This window comes from Stenella coeruleoalba (assembly GCF_951394435.1).
Source record: "Stenella coeruleoalba genome assembly, chromosome: 11".
In the NCBI taxonomy this organism is placed as follows: domain Eukaryota; kingdom Metazoa; phylum Chordata; class Mammalia; order Artiodactyla; family Delphinidae; genus Stenella; species Stenella coeruleoalba.
Genome location: NC_137157.1, coordinates 3,423,173 through 3,447,727, shown reverse-complemented (window position 1 = coordinate 3,447,727; position 24,555 = coordinate 3,423,173). Strand labels below are relative to the sequence as shown.

Genomic DNA, 24,555 nt, shown 5'->3' with positions numbered 1-24,555 from the left:
ATAAGATGGGAGGGGGGTCAGGGGCGTCTCTCTGGGGGCAAATGGCACTTGAGCCAGCACTGAGGTCGGGGGGCACCAGCACGTGCAAAGGTCCTGGGGTGGGTCTGACTGTGGAGGCATTTGGGCACCTGAGAGAAGGCTCCTGTGGCTCAAACCCAAAGAGCAAAGGTCAGAGCAAGATCAGAGGGCGTTGAAGCGGGGAGTGGGGTGTGGCCTCGGGCTGGAAGGACTCCCTGTGTGGCCAGTTTGGGCAGGACAGTGTCAGGTTCTGACTTACACTTTAGAGGAGCCTCTGACTGCTGTTTGGAGCCAGACTGTGGAGGGTGTGAGGAGAGCTGGGGTGCCAGTTAGGAAGCAGGGTGCGAGCCGAGATGAGAGAGGGTGGGTTTGGGGGTGCTTGGAGGAAGAACCCCGACACGTGAGGGTGAGGGCCCTGCCCATCTGCACCTGGCACAGGGCCCCTCTGCTGTAAATAAGCCAGACTGAGAGGGGTGGGGGCATGGCCCTCTTGGGGCTGGGGGTCTGAGGCCTGGCTTCCCGCAGCCCTGGAGCAGGGAGGGGTCTCTGCTCTTCACTCATTGCCTGGCCCCAGCTGGAAATGTCCCCCAGGCCCTAGGCAGGGGCTCCCCCTCCCCCCGGTCCCCCGCTTTGTGCCGTCCCTATACAGAGTCTCTTCTGTGCCCCTGGGAGGCACCAAGTACAGCGGGTTGGGAGGCCGTGGTCCTCAGGGAAACTAGGCGGCGCAAGGGCCGCGCTGCTTCACCCCAGGACTGAAGGGGGGTCTCTGGAGGAGGCCGTGGCTGACAGGAGCCTGGTGGGATGGCTCCCTGTGGGCTTGGTGTGGTGTCCTCTCAGCCCCCTTGTCTGGAGGGTTTTCTCCCAGGGGGTGGGAGGGGCCACAGGGCCCTGAAGAATGCTGAGCCACATGCCCAGGCAGCGCGGGAGGCCCCAAGGACTCCAAATATTTACCGAGCACGTGGATCCCGGCACTCAGCAAACCTAAGTATCTGCCCCTCGTTAGGGGCAAAATCGGGCGAGTCCTGAGCTCTCCAGGTGGGAGGTGGGGCTGGCGCCTGTCCTTCCTGCCCCCACCCTGGACGCCCCCAAGAGGCAGCAGGGTCTCCCCATGGCTCTGCCTGCACGGGGCGGGGTGGCCGCCGTGTAGAGGGCGGCCGCTCTGCCAGCCCGTCTGTTTCTGGGACCTGGGGCTGTCGTACTGACCTTGGCCTGAATTTCGGGGTCTTGGGCTCGGTGAGGTGGCCAGGACAGGAGAGGAACCTGCTGGGTCCCTCTGAGCCCCATCCTGTCCAGAAAGCAGGCTCCAGGCCCGCGAGGGTCTCACTGGACCGGCAGCGAGGGCAGTGGATCCTGGCCTCCCCGGGCTCCAGTCCACGCCCCTGATTTTGGTGAGTTAGTTGGTCACATTCTGAGGTCTCAGGAATGCCTTTTGGGACTTGCCCAAGTGAGGCTTCTCCTGAGGGAATTTCCATTGCAGCCTGTCAGCCCCACGATTGGGGTGGTCTGTGACCCACCACCCGGACCATGGCTGCCACACGCCACACATGGATGGGGCTGACTTCTGGGTAGAGGGAGCAGTGAGCTGACCCTCAGCGAGACCCTGGAGCCCGCCGCTGCACGTACACCAGCCTCGGTCCCACCCAGTAGGCCGGTGACCCTGACCCTGGGCCGTCTTGGTGCTGGCTCGGAAGTCTGCCGACCTCCCGGGCCCGGGGAGGGTCGTTCCTCTGTCACTGCTGTCAGAGTTGACGTTCCTCTGTCCGGGCGGGGGGGCAGGGGGGTGCTGCTCGGTCTGTTTTCCCTGAGGCTGTTGGAAAGGCCCCGCTTGGACATGGCTGGTCGGGGCCATGGGCTGGGCATCCGGGGTTCATCCTGCCGCCGGCTGACGCTCCCCGAGTGCTCCCGCGCTGTGGACGCCGCGGACCGGGCACAGAGGCCCACCTGCTGGAGCTCCCGGGGCCAGAGCGGGCGGCACCTGCAGGGTCGGGCAGGCCCTGTGGTCGCAGCTGCTGCTGAGTTACACCCTGCAGAGGGCGCTCAGGAGCCAGCGCCTCACCAGTGTAGGCTGTTGTCATTGTCACCGAGGGATGGGGGTGGGGGGAAAGCATACTGACCGCAGGCTGAGCTGCAGGTGGGCGAGCACAGCCCCGCCCCGTGGGAGCCCGTGTGGTGCTTTGCCCGGGACCATCCCGGGGGCTCTGGCAGGCGCTCCCCCTGCTGCCTGGACGCTCCCCCCTCGGGTGCCCGGGGCTCGATCCTTCTCCGCAGCCCCGCTCACGTCTGCCCTCAGCTCAGGCTCACTGACCAGGGCTGTTCCTACGGCCCAACCTGCCCCCGCCCCCCGCCGAGGGCGGCTCTCTGTTTGGGTCACTTCTTTATCACGAGTGTCCGGAGCGTGCCTGGTACACGAGGCTGCCCAGTGCTCACTGGTGGAGCGGCCGATGCGGGCTCTGAGCTGCTCTGGTCCAGCCTGGCCCAGGCCGTCAGGTTTGTTTTGCGGCTTTAGCTGTTTGCAGAAAAGCGGAAGCGGGATCGTTGGCCCAAAGCAGCTGCCCGCGGAGGGGCCGATCTCTGGTCTCGGCCCTCGACACGCTGTCGCGTGGGGAATGTGTGTCTGTTGAGGATGTGACTCCACATGGCTTTGTAGCTGGGCCACGGCACGCGCTGCGGCTGCTGTGGCTGTGTCCCTGCTGCACCACTGTCCCATTTGTACGTGGGCCCCGGTGGAGCCGAGCGAGGGGGGTGGCGGCGGCCTCGTGTGCCTCTTCGTGGCGCCAGGTCCTCTGCCCTCCGTGAGTCTGGGGCCTGCCTGTCCCGGGTGGGCGGTGGCTCCTCCAGGGTCACACCTTTGAGAACGCTGAGGAGTGAGGGCTCACGTCCAGGAAATGCAGGAGGTGGGCAGAGGGATGAGGACTGTGTCATCGTGGGGCTGTGATGAGAACCGAGCCCACCATGTACCGGTTTAGAAACAAGAAAAAGTGATTTCTGACGTGACTTGGGTCTCGTATCTGCAGGAGCCTTAGGCCTGAGGGAAGTGACCTAAGATTTCCAGGTGGACTTGATTGCATTTACAGTAATTACATCGTACAAAGGCCTTGGGGCGGGATCCTGGAGAAGTTGCCTGCAGCTACCTGTCATTCCCCAGATGTCTGTGGGGCGACCGAGTGGGGAGGGGCTTTGCGGGATGGCGAAGGAGCTCCCCACCTGGAGGACAAGGGTCCTGGTTGTAGCTGGGCTGTGCTCACTTCTGGGGGGCGGGGGCGGAGAGCAGAACCCCTTCACTCACTCACGCAGCAAGTGCTCGGTGCTCTCAGGTGCGCGGTGTAGACTGACACCAAGGCCCAGTGCTGAGCGCTAACTTATATATATATCTATCTATTCATCTATTTATCTATCTATCTATCTATGTTTGCAGTACGCGGGCCTCTCACTGTTGTGGCCCCTCCCGTTGCGGAGCACAGGCTCCGGACGCGCAGGTTCAGCGGCTATGGCTCACGGGCCCAGCCGCTCCGCGGCATGTGGGATCTTCCCGGACCGGGGCACTAACCGCGTCCCCTGCATCGGCAGGCGGACTCTCAACCACTGTGCCACCAGGGAAGCCCCTGAGCCCTAACTTTAAAAATTTTTTAATTTATCGTTGATTTACAATGTTGTGTTAATTACTGCTGTACAGCAAAGTGATTCAGTTATATGTACATTCTTTTTTGTATTCTTTTCCATCATGGTTTATCCCAGGATATTGATATAAGTATCCCATAGTTCCCTGTGCTTTACAGTGCGACCCTGTTGTTTATCCATTCTGTATATAATAGCTTACATCTGCTAACCCCAAACTCCCACTACATCCTTCCCCCAGGCACCCCCTTCCCCTTGGCAACTACCAGACTGTTCTCTATGTCCCTGAGTCTGTTTCTGAGATTGGTTCATTTGTATCATATTCTAGATTCCACATATAAGTGATGTCGCAGGTTATTTGTCCTTCTCTGATTTACTTCACTTACACGATCATCTCTAGTTGCATCCATGTGGCTGCCGATGTGAGCCCTCACTCTCGAGTCAGCGCGTCATGCTTCCCACTGCCGGGGGCTCTGGTCTGGGCCTGCAGCAGGACCAGCTCCCGTCTGCCTCTGCTTGTGACCTTGGGCCTCCTGCACGGCGGCACTGCCCGGGCACGTGCACGGCGGGCGGTGCACGCATGTTCTCCCATGGTGGGAGGAGGCTGGGTCTTTCCTTAGCCCCACCCGCCTTGGGCTCTTTGCTCCCATCGTCCCTGCAGCCTGGCTAGGCCCCCTACCCCACCGTCAGTGCCCAGGTAGGAGGAGAGCCGGAATCCCCGCCCTGGACCAGACTTAGGAGCATCTGTGTCTTCCATGAAACTGCAAGACTTGTGTCAGGCTGGACTGGGCCTCTTCATCGATGCATAACTCACGTCTTCAGTAGAGGTAGCTGGGGTGCCTTGTGGGAGACACGAAAAGTGCAGGACTAGACCGTATGCACAGCGGGTTCTGGAACCTTCTTGCACACCCTTCTCCTTCTGCTCTTTGGGCCCAGCCGTCAGAGGGGTGGCCGTCCATGGTCCTGATCACCTCCTTGTCCACGGTGCTCTCTGAGGCCCCCCTTCCTTCCTAAGCTCAGGCCGCCCTGGGTCCAGAGGCCCAGAGGGTCTGTGTCTTCACTGCAGCTCCGGCCTGGAGGTGGGAGGAGACCCGTCCTCAGGAGTGTGAGCTGGATGGCTGCTCACGGATCTCTTGTGTTGTGTGGTGTCGTCGTGCGGTGTCCGGTCGTGCAGAAATGCAGAGCGACGTCCACTTAGGGCGTGTGCAGCCACGTGTGTACGAGGTTCCTGTCGCCTCTGCAACAGATTTCCACAGACTGGGGGCTTAAAGTAGCCTCTTTATTCTCTTACAGTTCAGAGGCCAGAGGTCTGAAATGAGTGTACAGAGCTCAAGCCAAGGTGCGGGCAGAGCCGTCTTCCTTCTGGAGGCTCCGGGGGAGACTGTGTCCTTGACTCTTCCAGCTCTAGACGCTGCCCGTGCCCCTGGCTCTTCACAGGCAGCGGGACAGCACCCTCCTGTCTCCTCTCTCTGACCCCTGACCCTCCTGCTTTCTCCTGAGTTTCCATCATTGTGATGACATTGGTCCCATGCACGTAATCCAGGATACACGCTCATCTCAAGGTCCTTATCACTTCCGCAGGGTCCCTTTGTCCGTGTAAGGTGCTTAGTCACAGCTTCCAAGGTTAGGATGGCCCGTCCTTGGGGCCATTCCTCAGCCCACCCCACACTCTCAGTTAGAACAACAGCTACCTGGCACTGGCTTCCATCAACACCTGGAATAAATGTCGGGTCCTCATTCTGGCTTTCCGGGCTCTGACGCCCAGCCCGCATCTCATCTGTGACCCCTCCCCCCAGCCCATGGCCCCTCCCGCCTTGGCCTCTCCAAGGCTGCTCCCTCTGCACCCCACGCTCTCCCCCGCACCCCTACCCTGCCGGCCCGCGACCTTCTGTTCATCCAGGTTCTGACTCAGACACACCTTGCTGCGGCTTCTCTCGAGCACCCGCTCACCCTGCCACTGTACCCCTCACCGTCCCGCCGCACAGTTCTCAGGTGGTCGGCAGCCAGGTGGCGGAGCTCTCTGCCCCTCACATGGGCTTTGCTCTGCGGCCGAGACCTCCCAGAACTGTACCTGCTGCACGTGTATCTGTGGAGTGACCAGGTGCCGCCAGCATCCCTTCCTCGGGGTGTCCTGCCCCCGTGGAGGTGGTTTGGTGAAATGCCTTTGGTGTGTCTATCTTGAATGGGTTTTATTTAGTAAAGACACTCTCACCCTTGCTTTGCCCCAGATCTTGCCCTGACTGTGTAAGAGGAGCCCCGGTTGATAGACTCCTGCGGGTGTGCCCCCCAGGAAGGAGCAAGAGAGCTGCTGTTGCCAGTTGTCTGAGTGCTTTGCAGACCAGCCCTCTCTCGGCATCTCTGCCTGGGGGGCAGAATGGACCACATGACACTCACCTGGGCTTCTCTCCCCTCACAGAGGAGGAGCTCCGGAAGCTGCGAGAGGAAACCAACGCGGAGATGCTGCGGCAGGAGCTGGACCGGGAGCGGCAGCGGCGGATGGAGCTGGAGCAGAAGGTCCAGGAAGTGCTGAAGGCCAGGTGAGGGGGGGTAGCAGGTGAGGAGGGGGGAGGGCCAGGTGAGGAGGGGGGAGGGCCAGGTGAGGAGCCCAAGGCCAGGTGAGGAGCCCAAGGCCAGATGGGAGGAGGGGAGAGCCAGGTAACACTGTCACCCAGGTAGCGTTGCCCTCTCGGGGGGTAGCGGTCCCCTGAGCCAAGACCCAGCTCATACCCTGAGGTGGCCAGTCCCCATGAGCGGCCACCGCCGCCCTCCCAGCCCCTACCGGACCCAGGGCATCAGGAGGGTGTGTGGGTGAGTGGTGATGGTGGGCCTGGCCCCGACTTTCTGGGCTGAGTCCTGCCCATGCCCGCGGCGAACTGCGATCCTGGGAAAGCGGCTGCCTTCCTGTGCCTCGGGGCCTGCATCTGGAAACCAGGGCGCGGGGAGTCTCAGCTGAGCCCTGGGAGGTCTGGCCGGGCAGGGCTGAAGAGGGACGCAGAGCCCCCAGAACCACCTGACGTCGCCCCAGGTCTTGGCCAGCAGTCGCCCCCAGGACCCTGAGACCCGCCCCACTGCCCACTCGGACACTCCCCCACCCCGAGCCCCTGACAGCACCCTCGGGGTCAGCCTTCCTTGGCCAGTCACCTCCTCCCAGCAGGGTCCCTCCATCCTGGGGCTGCCAGAGGCCGCCCCAGCTTCCGGAGGGGGTGGTGCGGACTCCCACCTCTGCCCACGCGAGCTCGGCCCCTGCCTCATGGTACCGCCAGCAAGGAGCGGGTCGTTGCAGGGGGATATTTGCAAGTCCGAAGAGCTGTGTTCTTCCCATCCTGATAAAACCCCCCAGGGCTCCCTGTCCCTGTGTACAGTCCAGGCCGGCGGCCTGGCGGACAAGGCCTGGGAGCTGAGGCCGCCGAAGTCTCGATCCCTCCCCCTCACCAGCCTGGCCTCTGGCCCCGCATCCCTTGGTCCAGGCCCCCCTGGCCTGAGCGCACAGCTGTCTCCAGCTTGGGACACCCCAGTCAGAGCTGGCTTTTCTGTGGGGTGGCCTGGCGTCATTGTCGTTGCGGAGTGTCGTCACTACGGTGGGGCTCTGAGGAGAGCCCCGCTCCAGGTACCGCGCTGCGCGGGCTTCAGCTGCTGGAAAGGCCGAACCTGCTGTGCTTCGCGCTGGCCTCCTCTGGGTCTCAGCAGCTGGTTCTCAGCCCCAGGGAACGGCTGGCACTTGGTTCCCTGGGGGAGAGAAGGTCCTTTAGTTTCCTGCTCTGCCGGGTGTTAGGACAGCTCCGTGGCCTTTCCAGTGCCCCTGAACGAAGGCCATCTGCCTGTCCCACAGGTCAGCGTGACCCATTCTGCAGTTCTCTGGGGCTCCCCGCGGGGGCCCCGTGTTGGGGCAGGGTGTCACTTGCTTTGCCGGGCTACAAGGCCGGCACCCCTCCCTGGACCAGAAATCGGACCACGGCTTCAAGCAGTACTTTCCCTGATGTTAAACCTTATGTGAAAATCTGTAGACGTTCAAAGATTCAGTTACATTTGATAACGCAAAGCGGTGCAGCCAGTGACCCGACCTGGACGACTCTGGAGATCCAGGTGCTTGGCCGGGTGTGGGGTGTGTTCTCAGCCCCCTGGCCGGCCGGGCCTGGCCTGCATGGCGTGTCACAGTGCCGTCACCCGCACTGACGCGCTTCTGTCTGATGCAGTTTGTGTTCATGTGCGGCTTTACCAGAGGCCACGCCTGCCCTGGTGGCGGCGGGCGGCGCTCGGCCTGAGAGGACCCCGTGTGCCAGCTCCCTCTGCAGGGTCCATGTCTTCTGCCTTCCACCCTCCCGCCACCCCCAGCCCACTCCGGGGGTTTCATCCTCGTCCTTTCACCAAAGCCCCTTGGGTGCCTGGCCCCCGATAGGTTCTGAGGCTGCAGACAGATCTGTTTCTCACGGGTCTGCTTGGGGACCAACTGGGGATTACAGGGAAGGAACATCCAGGCCCGGACCGAGGGAGTAGAAGCTGAGGGTCCTGGGGACCATGGGGTTTAGGAACCTTCTGGAAGCTGAGACCTGAGGGAGGAGAGGAACAGGGAGAAACAGGTCCCAGGCAAGGTGGGCAACTGTGTGGAGTGCCACCTTCACACCTGGGCGCACGCACACACACACACACACACACACACACACACTGGATCTGCAGGATTAAAACATGGTAGTTCATACAAACCTCTGTTTTGCTTTTTAAGAAAATTCCTGGGAAATCGCCTTGGTTTAAGCTTACTCAAGGCGAAGGCCGTGTCCAGTTATCGTTCCGAAAGCAACATGGAGAAACTGCCTTTGACCTCCACTGGCCTCTGGTCAGGCCCTGCCCGGGGCCCACCCTTGGGTTTGCTCTCAGCGGCGCCTCCCACGGCTCCTCCGCCCTCCCGGCTGCGTTGAGGGGGCCGGAGGGTGCGTGTCATCCTCCTGTGCTGCACTGCCCACGGTGTTGGTTGGGGCTTTGGCCGGGGCACCCCGTGTGGGAACTACACAGACCCTGGTGACTGCCTCCTGTGCCCAGCCCGGCCCTGACGTGTGGCCCTGGCACCCCCCGCCCATGGGCTTCATCATCTGTCCTGCGGCCTCGGGTTGTGGCCGGCGGGGTGATTAGATTCTGGGAAAGCCCTCCAGGCACACTCCACTCCAGACTTGTTCCGCTGACCGTTAAACGTCAGCGGAGGTTGTTCCAAAACATTTGGAAGAATCCACAGTTACTAGGAGCGCAAGGGCCCTTTCTTCTGATGAGGCCACCGCTCACTCCCCACCTACCCGGAGCTGTGGGTGGGCCCGGCTGGGAGGCCCTGATAGCTGTCTGCCCTCTGCCTTCCCCTTAATGTTTAGAACATCACTGCCGTGCGCTGTGTTGTCAGTCTGTTTCCCACGTCCCGTGCACGTCACAGGCACTCATGTTCCACATGTGGTGTGACGGGAAGAAGGTAAAATTCCCCACACCTGGAACACCTGCGCCCGTGTTGCCAGCCGTCTTTCCCTGCAGGCAGCTGGCAGCCCATTTATACCTAAATACCTGTCCGATTCTAGCGGTGACTATGTTGGGAAGATCACACAGCCAGTGGCTGTGCGGTATCAATATCCTCAGATGGTTCCTCAGATGGTACCAAGCACGGCACCCCAGACAGCCCTGCCGGCCACTCAGACCCCAGGCCCACCTGTGGCTGAGCGACGCGGTGTCCGTCAGGCCCACGAGTCCTCGGTAGCACACCTGGGCCCAGGCTCTGGTGGGAGCCCGTCTGTTAGTGCTTCCTGTGTGAGCTGCCTCTTCAGGACCCCCGGCCGGTTCAGGGAATGTCCTGGTCCGGAGGCCTGGACACCTGCCCAGGAACACAGGGAACCCAGTCTGGAGTCTCCTGCGTGCCCCAGCTCCCCTCCTGTTCCCAGTAAATCCCCGTTTGTCAGTAGCTCTGAGCATGGATGGCCGTTTGGGCAGCCTGGCCACAGGGAGGGGAGGGCGTGGAGGCCTGGCCCCCTCCTCTTCCACCCTGGCTCCCTTCTCTGGGACCCCCTCTGTCTCATGGTTCCCTGGCCACTGCTTCACGAGGCTGCAGGCTCGCCCCCTGCTCTCCTCTGATCCAGCTCGTCCTCCGCACTTCCTGCTTCGGCACAGCGCGGCCGGCATGGGTTGCAGTTCCAGGTTATAAACCCGCAGAGCGGGTCGGTTCACGGAGACGCTGGAGTGGGACTGTTCCCGGGTCTAAGCTTGTACTGCCCACTGCACGACCGGCCAACATCGAGAGGCGAGCTGTTGGGACAGGGAATAACGACTTTATTCCCAAATCCAGCAGACCAAGAGGATGGTGGGCTTGTGCCCCCAAAGAACCATCTTGCCTGACTTAGAATTCAGGCTCCTTTTTTTTTTTGCGGTACACGGGCCTCCACTGCCGTGGCCTCTCCCGTTGCGGAGCACAGGCTCCGGACGCGCAGGCTCAGCGGCCATGGCTCATGGGCCCAGCCGCTCCGCGGCATGTGGGATCTTCCCGGACCGGGGCACGAACCCACATCCCCTGCACCAGCAGGCGGACTCTCAACCACTGTGCCACCAGGGAAGCCCCAGGCTCCTTTTATACGAAAAGGGGAGAGGGTAAAGTGAAACACTTCCTGGTTCCCGTCAGCCCCCAGAGAGGATGTGTTCATTTCTTCCTCCTGCAGTCATTCACAGGTGGGCCTGGGCAGGTTTCCTGTGAGCTAAACAGAGGTATTTTAGTTTAATGCTCATTACCTGGGAGGCAGGGTTCCCAGAGATGGGCCACTGTGTATAATTTAAGCTTATAGGCAACATCTCTTTAGTGATGAACTTGTGATAGGATGGATACAAAGGTTCTTCCCTATTACAAGATCACATTGTGTTAACAGAACAGGATGCCGAGGGTCTCCCAGCCCGCTGTCTCTGTCCTGGCAGAGCCCTCCGTGCCCCCCCCCCAGTCCTGCCGAGGTTTGCCTGGGGTGCCACTTTTCCCACATCCTGGGATCTCTGCTGCACTGGGAACCACAGCAGCAGTGTGGCGTGTTGGTAGCCCAGGCCAGTGCAGGGTGAGGAGGGCAGGCGGGCTGGCCAGTCAGGAACAGGGCACTGCCCAAGGGAAGGGGGTCCGGCCAGCGGCTGGGGGCCAGTCCGTCAGGGCCTGTGGCTGAAAGTCAGGTCTGCGGTCAGGATCCGGCAGGTGGCCAGGAACTCCAGGGAGGCTCTGAGGCCGGGTGACTGCTGTGGTCAGGTGCAGTGAGGCCGCAGGGGCAGGGAGCCGGGCAGGTGGCCGGCACGGACCAAGCTGGGACCTGTGCACAGCTTGCCAGGCAGGGGCTCATCCAGCCTGTGGCCTTGCATGCTGCTTGCTAAATATGTGTGTCACTGAGTACCTTTCCATTAGCAGGCCAAGTAACTAGTATGAGAGCTGTGTGTTCTGAGCTTAACATTAAATAAAGAAGCAAATGGGTCAAAATTAATAGGAAAGAAAAGAGTTGTATGTTTGAGACAGTGTTTGGTCATCAAAAAACAAGAAGTGCAGGACTTCCCTTGTGGCGCAGTGGTAAAGAATCCGCCTGCCAATGCAGGGGACACGGGTTCGAGCCCTGATCCGGGAAGATCCCACAAGCCGCGAAGCAACTAAGCCCATGCGCCACAACTACTGAGCCTGTGCTCTAAAGCCCGCGAGCCACAACTACTGAGCCCACGTGCCACAACTACTGAAGCCCCTGCGCCTAGAGCCCACGCTCTGCAACAAGAGAAGCCACCGCAATGAGAAGCCCGGGCACCGCAACAAAGAGTAGCCCCCGCTCACCGCAACGAAGAGTAGCCCCCGCTCGCCGCAACTAGAGAAAGCCTGCGCACAGAAACGAAGACCCAACACAGCCAAAAATAACTAAATAAATAAAGTGTGCCCGTGAGGAATGCAGCTCTGTGCTTGCCCTACTGCCCTCACCCGGCATCTAAGCTGAGCAGCCAGGACCCCAGAGGGATCCCCGAGGGTGGGAACGGGCACTCTGGTGTTGGGCGTGACTCCCGTGAGCACGGGAACCTTGCGAAGCCGGGACTCATCATGCTGTCTTGAACTAACAGAGATCTTGCTTCTTCTCCCCCCTCTAAGAGCCGAGGAGCCGCCCGCTCAGCAGCCTCCGAAAGGGCAGGCCCAGGTCAATAATGGAGCAGGTAGGCCTGGGGGACGGAGATGCGGTGGGGGGGGGGGGGGTGGTTCTGTTCCCAGGCGCACTTGCTCACTTCCGGGGATCCCCTCCTGTTGGAGCTGGGTTAGTGTCTCTGATTACCGGTTGGTGAGTCTCCGTAGCAGATGCAAGGCATTCGATCAAAACACGACTTTATTTTCTCCTAAAAATACAATGCGACATCTCTCCCAGCCCTTCCCCGAAGAGGAATCATGTCGTGGTCACACTGGCCGCTTGGCCCCTGGCCTGGCGACCTGCTTCCAGAGGCCGGCTGTCCTGACAAGGGGGTGAGTGGGGGGGTGGGGTCAGCTGCGGGCATTGTGTCCCAGCTCCCCCAGGTCAGGACGCAGAGCTCCTTTCAGTGCCTTTTCTTCCCACTCCGGGCTAGAGTTCCTTATCTCCCTCAGCACTTGGTGCTTTCTGAAGCTGTCCTTCAGAGGATGGCATGGGAGGAAACTGGGCATCTCAAGGGGCCGGATTTGTGGTGCACCCAGGCCCCTCGCAGGCTGAGAAGGTGGGAGAGGGGATAGGGTTAGGGTTGACGGTAGGCCCCTGCCTGTGCTGGGGGCTCAGGGCGACAACAGGAGGGCCTTCGGTTAAGCCCTGCCCAGTGTGAAGGTGAGGAGACCAGGGCCCGGGAGGGAAGGCCCCTCAGGCTTCCGCTCCAGGTGGAGGCTGAGCTCAGACCAGAGCCGGGTCCTGACCCCCCACCTGCCATCCAGAGAGGGAGACGCCTCTTTCCCAGGGCCCCGGTGCTGGGCCCGCAGACAGGCCAGCCGGCTGCGGCATTGGCTGCTGTGTCCACTGGGTCACAGTCCCCTGGGTTCTCAGGGTTCATGACCAGTGGCCCAGGTTCCAAGCCAGGAGCAGCGCTGGAGACCCCCCCCCCCCCCCCCGCCAAGGCCCCTGCTGTGTGTGGAGTTGATGAGCCTCCTGTGCTCGTGGGAAGTGTCAGAGGAGAGTCCTTCCACCCCGTCCCCACAGCGGGGGTCACCGTGTCGTGCTCTGCGTGGGAGGTGGGGAGTGTGGGTAGGGAGGGAAGGACCCCACCAAGCGCAGCCCCGAGGATGGAGGTGGCGGGGACGGGTGCTCTGCGTGGTGCTGGGGAAGAGGGGCTCGGGAGCGCCGTGAGGCCTGTCCACTCGGGCAGCCCGCCTGACCTAGACCCGGAGTCGGCGAACTACAGCTCCCTATCTGCCTTTACATTGAAAAAAATCTTTTTACACTTTTAAATGGTTGAAAAAAAATCAAAAGGATTTGACACGTGAACGTTGCATAAATTTCAAATTTCAGCGTCGTCAGTGTGGTTTCATGGGGACGCAGCCACGCCCGTCCCATTACTCACTGTCCGCGGCTGCTGTCCAAGCGGTTATAGGGCTGAGCCTGCCTAGATCCTCCCGCTAAAGACCCTGTCGTGCTCCAGGTGGGCTGTGAGAACCCGGGCCCTTGCCGCCCCTCCTCTGGGCATTTCTGAGCCTCGCGGCTTCTGTGTGCGCCGCCTTCCATCCCCCGGCCTCCGTCCCTTCGAGCTGGCAGCACATGACCACCTGCGTGCAGTCCATCCCCCTCTGACTGTGGTGGGACAGCGCCTCCTGCAGGCGATTCCACGGCCTGCTCTCCGAAGGGACAGACTTGTTTCACGAGATTCGGGCTGGTTTTCTTGAGTCTGACATGGATGACTTCAGTCACTGGGGTCCCCAGCGGACCACAGACGCACGCCCACTGGCTGTTCCCCAGGGTCCGGGTGTCCCTGGGAGTGAGCCCACCTGGCCACTTCCCAGACCAACCAGTGTGCCTGGCGGGGGGGGGGTGGTCAATGCAGCACCGGTGGTGGGCTGAGAGCCCGCCTGGACGGCACCTGTGCCGGGGACAGCCTCCAACAAGCCGGGGTCGGTGTGAGGAACACGGGGACCCCCGGGGTCTGCATTGGTTGGTTTGCACCTCGTGGTGAAGTGGATCGGGCTCTGTTCTCAGGGCACCCGGCCCCTCACAGTTCTGGCGTGGATGTGCCCTCGCCAGCCCGGCCGGGAGCCCCACCTGCCAGTGCCCCCGCCTCTGCCGCTCTGTAAGGCCCCTCTCGGCCTGCTGCCCTCACCCGGAACCCCACCCCGTCCTGCAGACCGACGGAGCCAGGGGCTGTGCCCCCGTGTCCAGAAGTGGTTCTATGAGAAATTCGGGGAGTACGTGGAGGACTTCCGGTTCCAGCCCGAGGAGAGCACGGTGGAGACGGAGGAGCCCCTCAGCGCCCGGAGGTGGGGCCCAGGTGGAGGTCGGGGTGGAGGGGCAGCTGTCCCGGCAGGACAGGACTCCTCGGGGCCGACAAGCAAAGCCCGGGAGGTTTCGCGGGGGCGGCCGCACGGCCGTGCCCCCCAGTCAGTGGTCGTACTGGTGCTTTGCGACAGACGCCACGCGGGGACGGTGGCGACGCCGAGAGTGCCTGCAGGCCGGGCTGGGCCCTCAGACTCGGGTGGGGGCGGCGTGGGCGGGAGACAAGGAAGCCTCCCCCCGTGGGTCACCCGTGCTCCCCGAGGGCCCGCAGGGAGCTGCGGGGTCAGGACGCGGCTGCGGCCGAGTGGGTGCTGGCGCTCATCTCTTCCCCCCTCTTAGGTTGACCGAGAACATGAGGAGGCTCAGTAAGTACCCGGCGTGGACTCAGTAAGTACCCGCTCGTCGCTGTGGCTGTGTGAGCCGCTGGGGCCGGGGCTGCCCGGGCGGTGACTGCGGTCTTGCACTGAACTGGACTTGCTTCCGGAAGCACGCTCTTCAGGAGTGCCCAGCCCAGCCTTCTTCCTAAGGCTGTGGGAAGTATGTCCCAGGCTCACCCCGTCTGTCTGTCCGCCCCTGGCCCGTGGCCAGAAGCCGAGTTTCCCTCCAGGCCTGGGAGCCCCAGCGAAACGCAGGGCCCGGGGTGTGCGGACTAAATCCCCGTTCCCCGCCTGCGGGCATGGGCCAGGGCAGACAGGCAGACAGACGTCTCCCCGCAGGGATGGAGCATGGGCCGCAGCCAGGGAGTGGCCGCGGGAGCGCTGGCCTGGGGTCAGGCGCGCCGGGAGCCCGCGACGGTTGGGGTTTGCTTTGCTCCTTTTGGTTCCCTCCCCCTCCCCGCACCGCCAGCTGGTGCAGCAGCCGGACTGCCAGGTATGTCCGAGGGCCGGGCTAGCGCTGGCCTGACCGCATGGTCCGTTCTGTCCCCAGAGCGCGGTGCCAAGCCTGTCACCAGCTTTGTGAAGAACCTCTCTGCCTTATCCGACTGGTACTCCGTCTACACGTCTGCCATCGCCTTCACCGTGAGCGCTCCCCGCGGGTGGGTGGTGGGGTGTGCACCCTCCCTGAGGTTCCCTGAGGGACCCACCCATCCCTGCCGTGTGAGACAGCTCCCGGCCTCGGTGTTTCCGTCTGTAAAGCAGGCTGCAGGGCAGTTGTAAGGACTGGATAAGGGTGTTGTAGGGTGCAGCCTGGGGCTGGCAGTGGGGCTCCCCGCCTGCCCGGAATCCCCGCAGCAGCGTTCTTGGGAGAGGGCCTCGTGCCAAGCTTAGGGCCGACTTTCCCAAGTGGGATGGGGAAGGGTCGGTGGGGCGGTCTGTCTGCTTGTGCAGAAACCAGCCGTCCCTCCCATCAGGCACCGGCGCCTGGGGGAGGCTTCTGGCGGGCGCACAGTGGCCTAGGGGCCAAACAGGCCACGAGGCCTGGGGAAGGTAGGCGGCGTTGGGCCAGCGTCACGGGGTGCTTTGGGGAAGACAGGCCCCGTCGCAGTCTGAGTTGTCCTGTGGTGGCTGCTCCCAGCCCTGCCCGGGGAGACCCTGCTGTCCAGCGGGAGGAGGATGGACAGGGAGAGCCACAGCCCCCAAAGGCCCTATCTCTGCAGAGGCCCCCATAGGTGGCCTCCACCTGAGAGGGTCCTGAGGGCCGCCCTGAAGCCCCAGGGGCCTCCCGTCCACCAGGGATGGGTGTTGTGCACATGCAGAGGACAGGCCGTGGTGGCCAGGGGCCAGCCCCCCTCACCCTGGAGGTCTCCTCCGGCCACCCTCACACGCACTCTGCTCCCTAGGGCCTCGGCTGCTTTGGGTCCCAGCTCCCTAGTTCCGCCCGTGTGTTACGGCTGAGCTCACCCTGCCCGCCGTTCAGACCACCTGCCAGGCCTCCTCCTGAACCCACTGCATCCGTCCCCTACCCTCTCTGAGTGCCAGCGCTGTGACCAGCACCCTGCCTGCCCTGTGGCGCGGGGTAGACTGTCAGCAGTGCTGGGTACGCGGATGCCTCCGGCTCTGCCAGGTGGCCAGGACCTCTCTGTAGGGTCAGCCCTCCTCCTGTGATCCCGGGCCATGTCCAGGACGCTCCTTCCGGGGCCTGACCGCTCCCGGCCCACCCAGAGCAGTGTTTCCGTCTCCCCTCCTCCCTGAGCGGGTTTGTCTGCGCTGCGTGCCCTGGTCCTCGGGACTGCGGAGGGCCGCTGGGGCCTGGTCTCCCTGTCTGCGAGTGCGGCCTGCCCGGCTGGGGGAGAGAGGGGTCTGGTCTGTCCTGACCCACGCGGGCAGGTCGCCTAACCGTCTCCCTCCCGACCCGTTTCTCTCCAAACCCGCAGGTGTACATGAATGCCGTGTGGCATGGCTGGGCCATCCCCATGTTCTTATTTCTAGCAATTTTGAGGTTATCCCTCAATTACCTCATAGCCAGGTAGGTGCGCCGGTGTGCTGCGTGTGCGCGGCTGTGCCGTCTTCCTGCGTTACACGCACGGCAGGGCACGTGCCGAGCCGGCTCTGTGTCATGTGCTGGCGTTTTGGGAGGTTGTCCTCTAATAGTCCCCGAGCCCCCAGGAGGATGGTTTGCTGCAGCGGGCAGGGTGATCCCCAAACCCCGGCAGCTCTGTCCAGCAGGCTGCCAGCGGGTGCCGGCTCTGGGGCCACTCTGGCCCCTCCTCCGGTCGTGCTGCTTTTGGGCAGGAAAGTCCCCCCTCCACACACACCTCAACAGTGACATCCCAGTGGGCGGAGGCGGGGTTGACGGAGCTGCAGCGGCTCTGTGCCCTGGGAGGTCCCCACTGGTCGGGGTGCAGGTGCCAGAGAGGCGCTGGGACTCAGCAACCCCAGAGCCCAGGGCCACGTGGTGTCTTCCCTGTGCCCTCTCCAAGCACCCGCTTTCCATCTCGAGGCTGGGGGCGGGCGGCCCTATTGGAAGCCAGCACGCTGGGGTGGGAACCCCACGTCCCCGGGCCCTCCCGGGTCTGTGTGGACCTGAGGTCGCCCCACAGAGTGAACCCCAGCTCCACGTCGGGCCTAAGAGGGGGCCCTGCCTTCTGTATTTTCACTGAGCCGTTCAAAAGTTCACTTTACACTGTTTCTCTAGGTGCTTCTCTGCGGTTGCCTAACTTGGTTCATTTGAAAATGTTTCTCGTAGAAAACTTTTAAGCGCTTATGAAAGGGTTCTCCGTGCCCAGACTAGACGTGGTTCACTAAAGTTGTTGCCGTTGCCACCCCCTTGGCTGGCTTGGAGAGACCCGCCACCTCCGGGGGCTGTAAATGTGCCCGCCCCGCGGAGGGCCCTGGGGGGGGGTCTGTGGGGTAGCCTGGGCCATCGCCCCTGGGGGGGGATCTGTGGGGTGGCCTGGGCCATCCCTCTGGAGCCCAGGAGGGGGTCCTGCTGGTCTCGGCAGATGGCTCCTGTCCCAGTGGCCAGAATTTCTGGGGGCGGCTCCTCGTTGGGAGCACAGGCCTGGGGACTTGGCGTCACCCCTCTGCGGCCACCGCCTGCAGACGGTGCTGTTGTAAAGACGTGCTGTCTCCTGTTCGCCAGGGGCTGGAGGATACAGTGGAGCATCGTGCCTGAAGTGTCCGAAGTGGTGGTGAGTCGTGGGAGGGGCTCCGTCGCCAGGGGGCCAGGCTCTACCTGCCAGTGCTGTGCGGGGGCCGCGGTCCCCCTGCCAGGCGGGGAGAGGTCGGGGAGGAGGCCAGCCGCCCCCACCCGGAGCCGCGTGGCCGCACCCTGACCCTCACCAGCTGATGCCCGAGCGCCCTTCACGGGCCTGGGCTCGGCTGCGTGGGAGGCAGGTTGGCCTGGCCGGGCCTGGCCTGACCTGACCCTCCTCAGCTGGGACGTGATGTGGAGGGGAGGTAGCGAGGGGGCCCCTGCAGCCGCTCACAGCCTCCCGTGGAGGGAGGTGGACGGTGGACGGGCTGGACCAGTTTTTATTGGCGTCCATCGCGCCTGTTTACGCTCTGGCTGCTTTGGGGCCGCAGAGGCACACGTGCTGTCACCTGGCCCTTCACAGAAAGTTTGCCCACCACTCTACGGGGGACGCTGGCCCGTGAGGCTGAACCAGCGGGCACAGGCAGGAGGGAGGCCACGGTGCATGCGTGGGCTTCATCAGGTGTTTGAGCACTTACCGTGTGCGTGGAGCACACAGTAGGGGTGCAGGATGTGGTGGTGTCTGCAGGGGCCCCTTTAGACAGGGGTCAGGGAGGGTGTCTCTGGGGAGGCAGGCCCGTGCCCTTTGGCCCTGGTACCTGGAGGTCTTAGGGAGGTTCTTGCTGAATGAACTCAGACAAGCAGGACGAAGTCGGCCCCCTGCTGGGACCTCGGTTCCCCCGCCTGTAAAGTGCGGGTGGGTGCGGGCTCTGTGGTCTCAGATGCGCCTCTGAAGGTGATCTGTTCAAGCAGCCCTGCCCACCTGGGGGGGCTGCCTACCACCCTCTCAGGCACCAGACGGGTGTCATCTAGCACAGCTGCCCGTGCTGCCCCCTCGGGCTGGGCCCCCCAGGGATGTCCGTCCCTCTGACTGTGTCGGGGCAGCAGAGACCTGGTCCCTGCCTGGGCTGGGAGGCCTCCTTGCTGTTTTTGTCAGTCATTTCTCTGAACTGATAAATTTCAGTGGAAATTCTCTTTCCCCTTTGACTGAAGGAGCCTCCAAAGGAAGACCTGACCGTGTCTGAGAAGTTCCAGCTCGTGCTGGACGTCGCCCAGAAAGCCCAGGTACCGCTGCCGGGCTCCAGGTGGGGGGACCCCAGCTACCCATCCCTCCAGACCTGGCTCGTCTGGGAGCTGACACCCGAGACAACCCGGCTGGTGGGGAGGGCCCTCTTGGCTTGGTCTGATGCCGGCGCCCCAGTTGGCGGAGGCCCTCCTAACCAGTGCCAGGCGAGCTCCTGGGAGGGTGCGGGCCTGGGTCCCTCATCTTGAGCGGTGCCTTAACCCGTGATTCAGACCGGACCGTCACCCGGTCCTCGGCCTGGGAGCGGCTGGGCAGGACCACGGGCTCCGTGGTGCTGGCTGTGGTCTCCCGGGTGCTGGGCGTCTCCAGCATTGCCCTGTGGCCCCGGGGGTGTGTCGTGACCGCAGCTACTTCCTCACACAGAACCTCTTTGGCAAGATGGCTGACATCTTGGAAAAGATCAAGAAGTAAGTTGTCAGCCCCTGGCCGGCCGCGTCTAGACTGCGCCCGCCACCTGACTGAACCTCCCCTCTCCTCTCCAGCCTGTTCATGTGGGTGCAGCCTGAGATCACCCAGAAGCTGTACATCGCGCTGTGGGCCGCCTTCCTCGCCTCCTGCTTCTTCCCCTACCGCCTGGTGGGGTTGGCCGTGGGTAAGGAGCCTGCCGACGGTCAGCGCGACATGCCGTCTGATCAGCACCGTGAGCTCTGTCCACGGTGCGTGGGTTGGGGGCGGGCAGGGAGCACCCGGCCTGAGCTGGAGTGTTGGCTGCGGCAGTCACACAGTTCGGGGGCCTCATGGTCTGGGCACTGTGCCCACCTGCCCTTCGGCCCCCAGCGTGCAGGTGGGTCCTCGGTCTCTCGCCCCCTCCCCGCCCCCCTCGCCAGGAAAACCAGGGCAGGCAAGTGAGGCCGTGGGGGGAATGACAAACGCCAACGCAAGTGCAGCGTGCTCCGGGCTGTCTGTCTCGTTTCTCTGGGGACCTGGGCCAACGCAGGTGCCCTGACCTGGAGGCGGGAGCCCCTGGCCGTCACTGCCGGCTCACCTGGTCAGGCGCGGGCAGGCTGGGGACGGGTCCCCCGCAGTCCTGCTCACGTCCCCTTTGGAGGATGGTGGCTTGTGGTTTTGTTCGGTTGGTCGGTTTTAGGGACAGGTTAGTGTTTGGCCTGAGCGACCTCTGGGTTGGAGGTAACAACACACACACAGAAGTGGCTTCCCTTTCAGCTGGGGTCACTTCCCTGCCCTGTGTAACCACACCAGGACCATCGGCCCACATGTGGGTCCTGGGAGGCCCTCCACGGAGCACCCGGCGGGGCGGGGACCACTGCGGCCACAGGGGCAGGGCTGCAGGATCCTGGAGAAATGGGACCTTATTCTGCCCCTAGGACTCTACGCCGGAATCAAGCTTTTTGTCATTGATTTTATCTTCAAACGCTGCCCGAGGCTGAGAGCCAAGTATGACACTCCCTACATCATCTGGAAGAGCCTCCCTACGGACCCCCAGCTCAAGGAGCGCTCCAGCACTGCCGTGTCACGCAGGGTAGGCCCCGCAGCGGCCGGGAGATGCGCCGGCCACACTCTGCTGTCCCTCACTTCCGGCTTGCGGGGAGGCTGGTGTCTCTGATTTTCGGGGCCCTTGAAACAGACAATTTAAGACAGCTGCGGGGGTGGATTCGCTGTGACCGGCTCTGCTGTCCTGAAGGTCCAGGGCGGGCACCCTGGGGCTGGCCAGCCCTGGGCAGGGGACAGCTGCTGGGGGAGGCTGTGCAGCGCTTGGAGGCTGGTCGGGGGGCCCCTACCCACCTAGACTGGTTGGGCCCCGCCAGGTGAGGCCGGCCCCCAGGCCAAGGGCAGGAGGGTACAGGGCCTTGGCCGTGACTACTGAGACCCTGGGAGCCTTGGGAGCAGGGAGCCCTGGGAGTGACTGCTCTCTGGGTGGGTGCCGGGTCCCTGCTGTTCCCGGCAAGGGTACAGCAAGGCCGAGATGGGCACATTTTGTGCTCACGGGCTGGGACTAGGTGGAAGGCCGTGTGGGCGTTAGGCACCCTGTCCAGAGCCAGGACGAGGAAGGCAATCTGGCCTTGGTGCTCTTTCTGGGGTCTCAGACTAGTGGGGAGGTTCTGGGCTCAGCAGGACTCCCACGGAGGTGTAGGAAGGCTTCCTGGAGGTGGTGACGTTGGATTTCAGAGTCTCGTGTATGAGTGTCCTCTGAAGAAAGGGTGTCTGGGAACTGATGCTTTTGTCCGTGGAAGGGAAGCTCTGGGTCAAGTGTGGGTCAGGCTTCCTGGGTTCTAGGACAACAGAGCTTGTTGGGGCCCCAGACTCGCAAGCCAGGTGTGCAGCCGGGCAGGCAGTAGCAGCCTGCACCTGGGGAGCCGGTGGGTGGGCTCTGGTCACGCAGACGCAGGTGGACCCAAGGGCTGAGGCCCAAGAGCAGGCAGCCTGGCTCCCTGAGTGTCACAGACCCGAGAGGCTGGGGGTGGGCTTTCCGGGGTGGAGGGCGACCCCCCCAGGGCGTCCCGCGGCCGTGTGTCTGCGCGTGCTGCTTGCTCCGCTGGTGTTTACCGCCTCGTGTTGCGAGGACCCACCTTCCTTCCGTGGCCGCACGTGTGTGTGGTCCCGTCCGGCCAGCTGTCGGGACACGACAAGGTACGGTGTCCGTGTGGCACCCGCACCCCCACGCCGTGCCCTGATGCTGCGCGTTGCTATGGTCTGACTCCATTTGACTTGCCAACCTTGCTCTCGGTGGCCTGTCCTGCGGCCGGTCCCGGTGTCCGCAACGCGGGCGTGAGCGCCTGACGGTTCCGCACTGACCGCATGTGCTGGGTCGGGCTCGGCACAGTGCCTGGGGCGTGGCGTCGCGGGGAGAGGGTCTGCCCGCCGCAGCCGGGCTGCCTCTGCCCAGGCGGGGGCTCGTGGGCGAGGAGGACGCAACCCCACGTCTGGGTGGGCCTGCCTCTGGGCTCGTCTGTCCGCGTGTGCGCGGGCGGGGCCTGGGTGGGGCGGGGCGAGGCTGCGTGCGTGCGTGCGTGCGTGCGTCCCCCGAGCGGCCCCGCCCCTTTCCGGCCCCTTCCCCCCCCCCCCCCCGGGCTGGCGGGGCTGACGGGGACGTCGTGTGCCCTCGGCAGCCGCAGACGGCCTCCTCGCGGAGCTACGTGTCCAGCGCGCCCGCCGGCCTGAGCAAGGACGAGGACGCCAGTCGCGTCCACGGCGCCAAGAAGAGCAATTTCCATGAAATCTTTAACTTGACAGAAAACGAGCGTCCGCTGGCGGGTACGTGTGTACTGAGCCCGTGGCCAGGCCAGGCGGGGTCGCCCGCCCCAGGGCTGGGGGGCCCGACGGGGGCCGAGGGAGGGCCGGCCGCCCGCCTCCGCCTTCCCGGGCGTCCTGGGCGGGTGGGTCGGAGGGGCCGAGCGCGTCTGCAGTGGGTGGCTTGACAGCGGAAAGGCAGGCCGGCCGGCCCCGAAGCGGAGCCGCAGAGCGCCACGCGTGCAGGGGCTTCCCGGTCCCGCCTTGGCCAGCTCGTCCCTTGCTGTGGCCTCCTAGAAAGCTGGGTGGTGACAGGTGACTCGGGAGCCCAGGGCCCTGCTCGGCGTCCCCGAAACTCCTGCGCTGCCCAGCTCTCCGTGCGGCGGGTCGGGGGCCCTTAAACGGTTTGGCCTGTGTTGTGTGTGATACCAACTGCAGAAAGAGAACTTTGGAGAATTTAAGTTTTGACCTTCTCCTGAGCTCCTTTTTTGCTGACCCAGACCGTGAACCTTGAGAGTCATGGCCGTAGTTTGATTTATTTAAATTGTGCTTTTCCTTTAAAAATAAAAAACAACAAAATCCCTGCCCATTGACGTGGGAGGGGAAACATCTGCTTTCCAGAGGCTCTCAGAGGCCACTCTCCTCCCACTGTGGGTTTCATCTGGTGGTGGAGGGTGAACGTCAGCACATCCTTGAAAAGCCAGTGCTTGAGGGTTCCGACGTCAAGCCAGAGGGCGGGTATTTCCAGTAGGAAAGGTCACGGGCCGCTTTTGTCCCCGTCAGTGTGTGAGAGCGGCTGGCGGTGCTGCTTGATAAACAGAGACCGCAAGATGCCGACCGACTACATCAGGAACGGGGTCCTGTACGTGACGGAGAAGTGAGTGAGCCTGTCGGCGGGGGCCAGGATTAGAGGGGGCGCCTCGCGGGCCCCGCGGTCCAGGGCGGCCCAGCCGTGGGGGCCCCTAGCCCTGCCGAGGCCCCAACTCCTGCTGGCTCCCGGCCCCCCGGGTGGGGAGGTGCTGCCTCTGAGCCGGACGCAGCCGGGGCCGCAGGCCGTCATTTCCCCAGGCCCAGGGATGCCCTGGTCTGGGTGCTCAATGTCGTGTGGCGGGAACCGTGCGGTTCCCCCAGCCAGGGCCGTGGCCCCAGGGCGGCAGCAGGGTTCTTGTTACCCTCCTTCTGGGGTGTAGCAGCCCAGCTGCTACAGGGGTGGGAGGGGGCGGAGCAGGTGCAGGGTGGGGTCTGTTCTTAGCCCTGGGGTCCCTCGGCATCTTGCCCCCCACTCTCAGCTAAGGACCACCTGTTTGTCTCTACTCCCTCGCTGGAGGAACTGGCCGAGGAGGCCGACACACAGGTCTCTTGTTGGGCGCCCCGGGGATGCTCACGTCATGGGAACGTGAGTCGGGTTCGGTGTAGAGCAGTGGGGTTTGAACCTGAGAAGCGGTGAGACTCGGTAAGAATGAAATGGGTTGTAAGAGGCCGGCGCGTCGCGGCAGGTGAGGGGCCCTGTGTCTGGCTCACCTGCTGGGCTGTGCTCTGTCCACCCCTGCCCTTGCCGCCGCCGGTAGTTACCTGTGCTTCGAAAGCTCCAAGTCCGGCTTTTCCAAGAGGAACAAAGTCATCAAGCTGGTGGACATCACGGACATCCAGAAGGTGGGTGTGGCCCCTGCTCGCCCTCACCCCCAGTCTCAGGAGCGGAGGAGCGGCGGGGTCGCGCAGCCGGCGGCCGAGTTGGGAGCGGGGTGTGATTAGAACAAAACGAGGGGTGCCGTCTGGATTGTCGGGCAGGCGTCGTTTCTCCCCGCGGCAGGGCCCCGCTTCTAGGCGGTGTCTGTGCGGAGCCCCGCGGCTCGTCGGGGGGTATCCACGTGCCGCAGGCTGTGCGCTCTCTTCTGCCGGGTGGACCGGCGTCTGGTGTCCTCGCACGATGGTGTGTGTGGGGGTGGGGTGGGCAGTGAGCTGGGCCCCTTGGCCCTGAGACGTTCCCCCGGGGCAGGCTGTCCCGTCTCCGGCACTCCCCAGCACTTTCCGTCGTGTCACGTGGAGCAGGTACAGGTGTGCGCAGAGCCTGACACACACACCTGGCGGGGGGGGGGCCAGGTCCACCCACGCCCCTTCTGGGCCTCCTGGGTGGGCCCCCAGGGGTCCGCTGGGCAGCGTCTCCTTTCCTCTGAGGGTGTGTCAGGAGCACCCCTGTGGCTGTGGTGGGTCCCTCCCTCCCAGAGACTTGTGTGGTCGGAGGAGCAAGATTGGGCTGGGGGACCTGCTCCCCCCACGTGGTGCTCCTTGGGGGGCCCCGGCGAGGCTGGGCGGGTGTGTCAGCAGGTCTAGTGTTCTGCTCACACCGTCAGTCCTCGTCCTCTGCTGGCTGGGGAGGCCCAGGCCCGTCTGGGGCTCCGTGGATTGCACCCTGGGGTGTGGGGAGGGTGGCCCCGTCTCCAGGGGAGCCCGTGGTGACAGGCACGCCGTTGGCTTTCAGTACAAGGTCCTCTCCGTCCTCCCGGGGTCGGGCATGGGGATTGCCGTGTCCACGCCATCAACACAGAAAGTAAGTGCTGGGCG

The 24,555-nt window shown here is 63.6% G+C and overlaps 1 protein-coding gene across 4 annotated transcripts in view; it reads left to right on the top strand.

Annotated features, from left to right (window-relative positions):
* GRAMD4 (GRAM domain containing 4) overlaps positions 1 to 24,555 on the top strand; it is a 77,744-nt gene that overhangs the window by 50,745 nt on the left and 2,444 nt on the right. For all 4 annotated transcript variants that reach the window (XM_079937129.1, XM_079937132.1, XM_079937131.1 and 1 more), the window contains 15 exons: positions 6,050 to 6,170; positions 11,744 to 11,805; positions 13,939 to 14,071; positions 14,427 to 14,452; positions 15,015 to 15,106; positions 16,402 to 16,493; positions 17,610 to 17,658; positions 18,714 to 18,785; positions 19,168 to 19,211; positions 19,287 to 19,396; positions 20,130 to 20,284; positions 21,873 to 22,017; positions 22,777 to 22,870; positions 23,562 to 23,646; positions 24,473 to 24,541. In XM_079937129.1, coding sequence (XP_079793255.1) covers positions 6,050 to 6,170; positions 11,744 to 11,805; positions 13,939 to 14,071; positions 14,427 to 14,452; positions 15,015 to 15,106; positions 16,402 to 16,493; positions 17,610 to 17,658; positions 18,714 to 18,785; positions 19,168 to 19,211; positions 19,287 to 19,396; positions 20,130 to 20,284; positions 21,873 to 22,017; positions 22,777 to 22,870; positions 23,562 to 23,646; positions 24,473 to 24,541 — 1,349 coding nt within the window. The remainder of the gene's footprint in view (positions 1 to 6,049; positions 6,171 to 11,743; positions 11,806 to 13,938; positions 14,072 to 14,426; positions 14,453 to 15,014; positions 15,107 to 16,401; positions 16,494 to 17,609; positions 17,659 to 18,713; positions 18,786 to 19,167; positions 19,212 to 19,286; positions 19,397 to 20,129; positions 20,285 to 21,872; positions 22,018 to 22,776; positions 22,871 to 23,561; positions 23,647 to 24,472; positions 24,542 to 24,555) is intronic.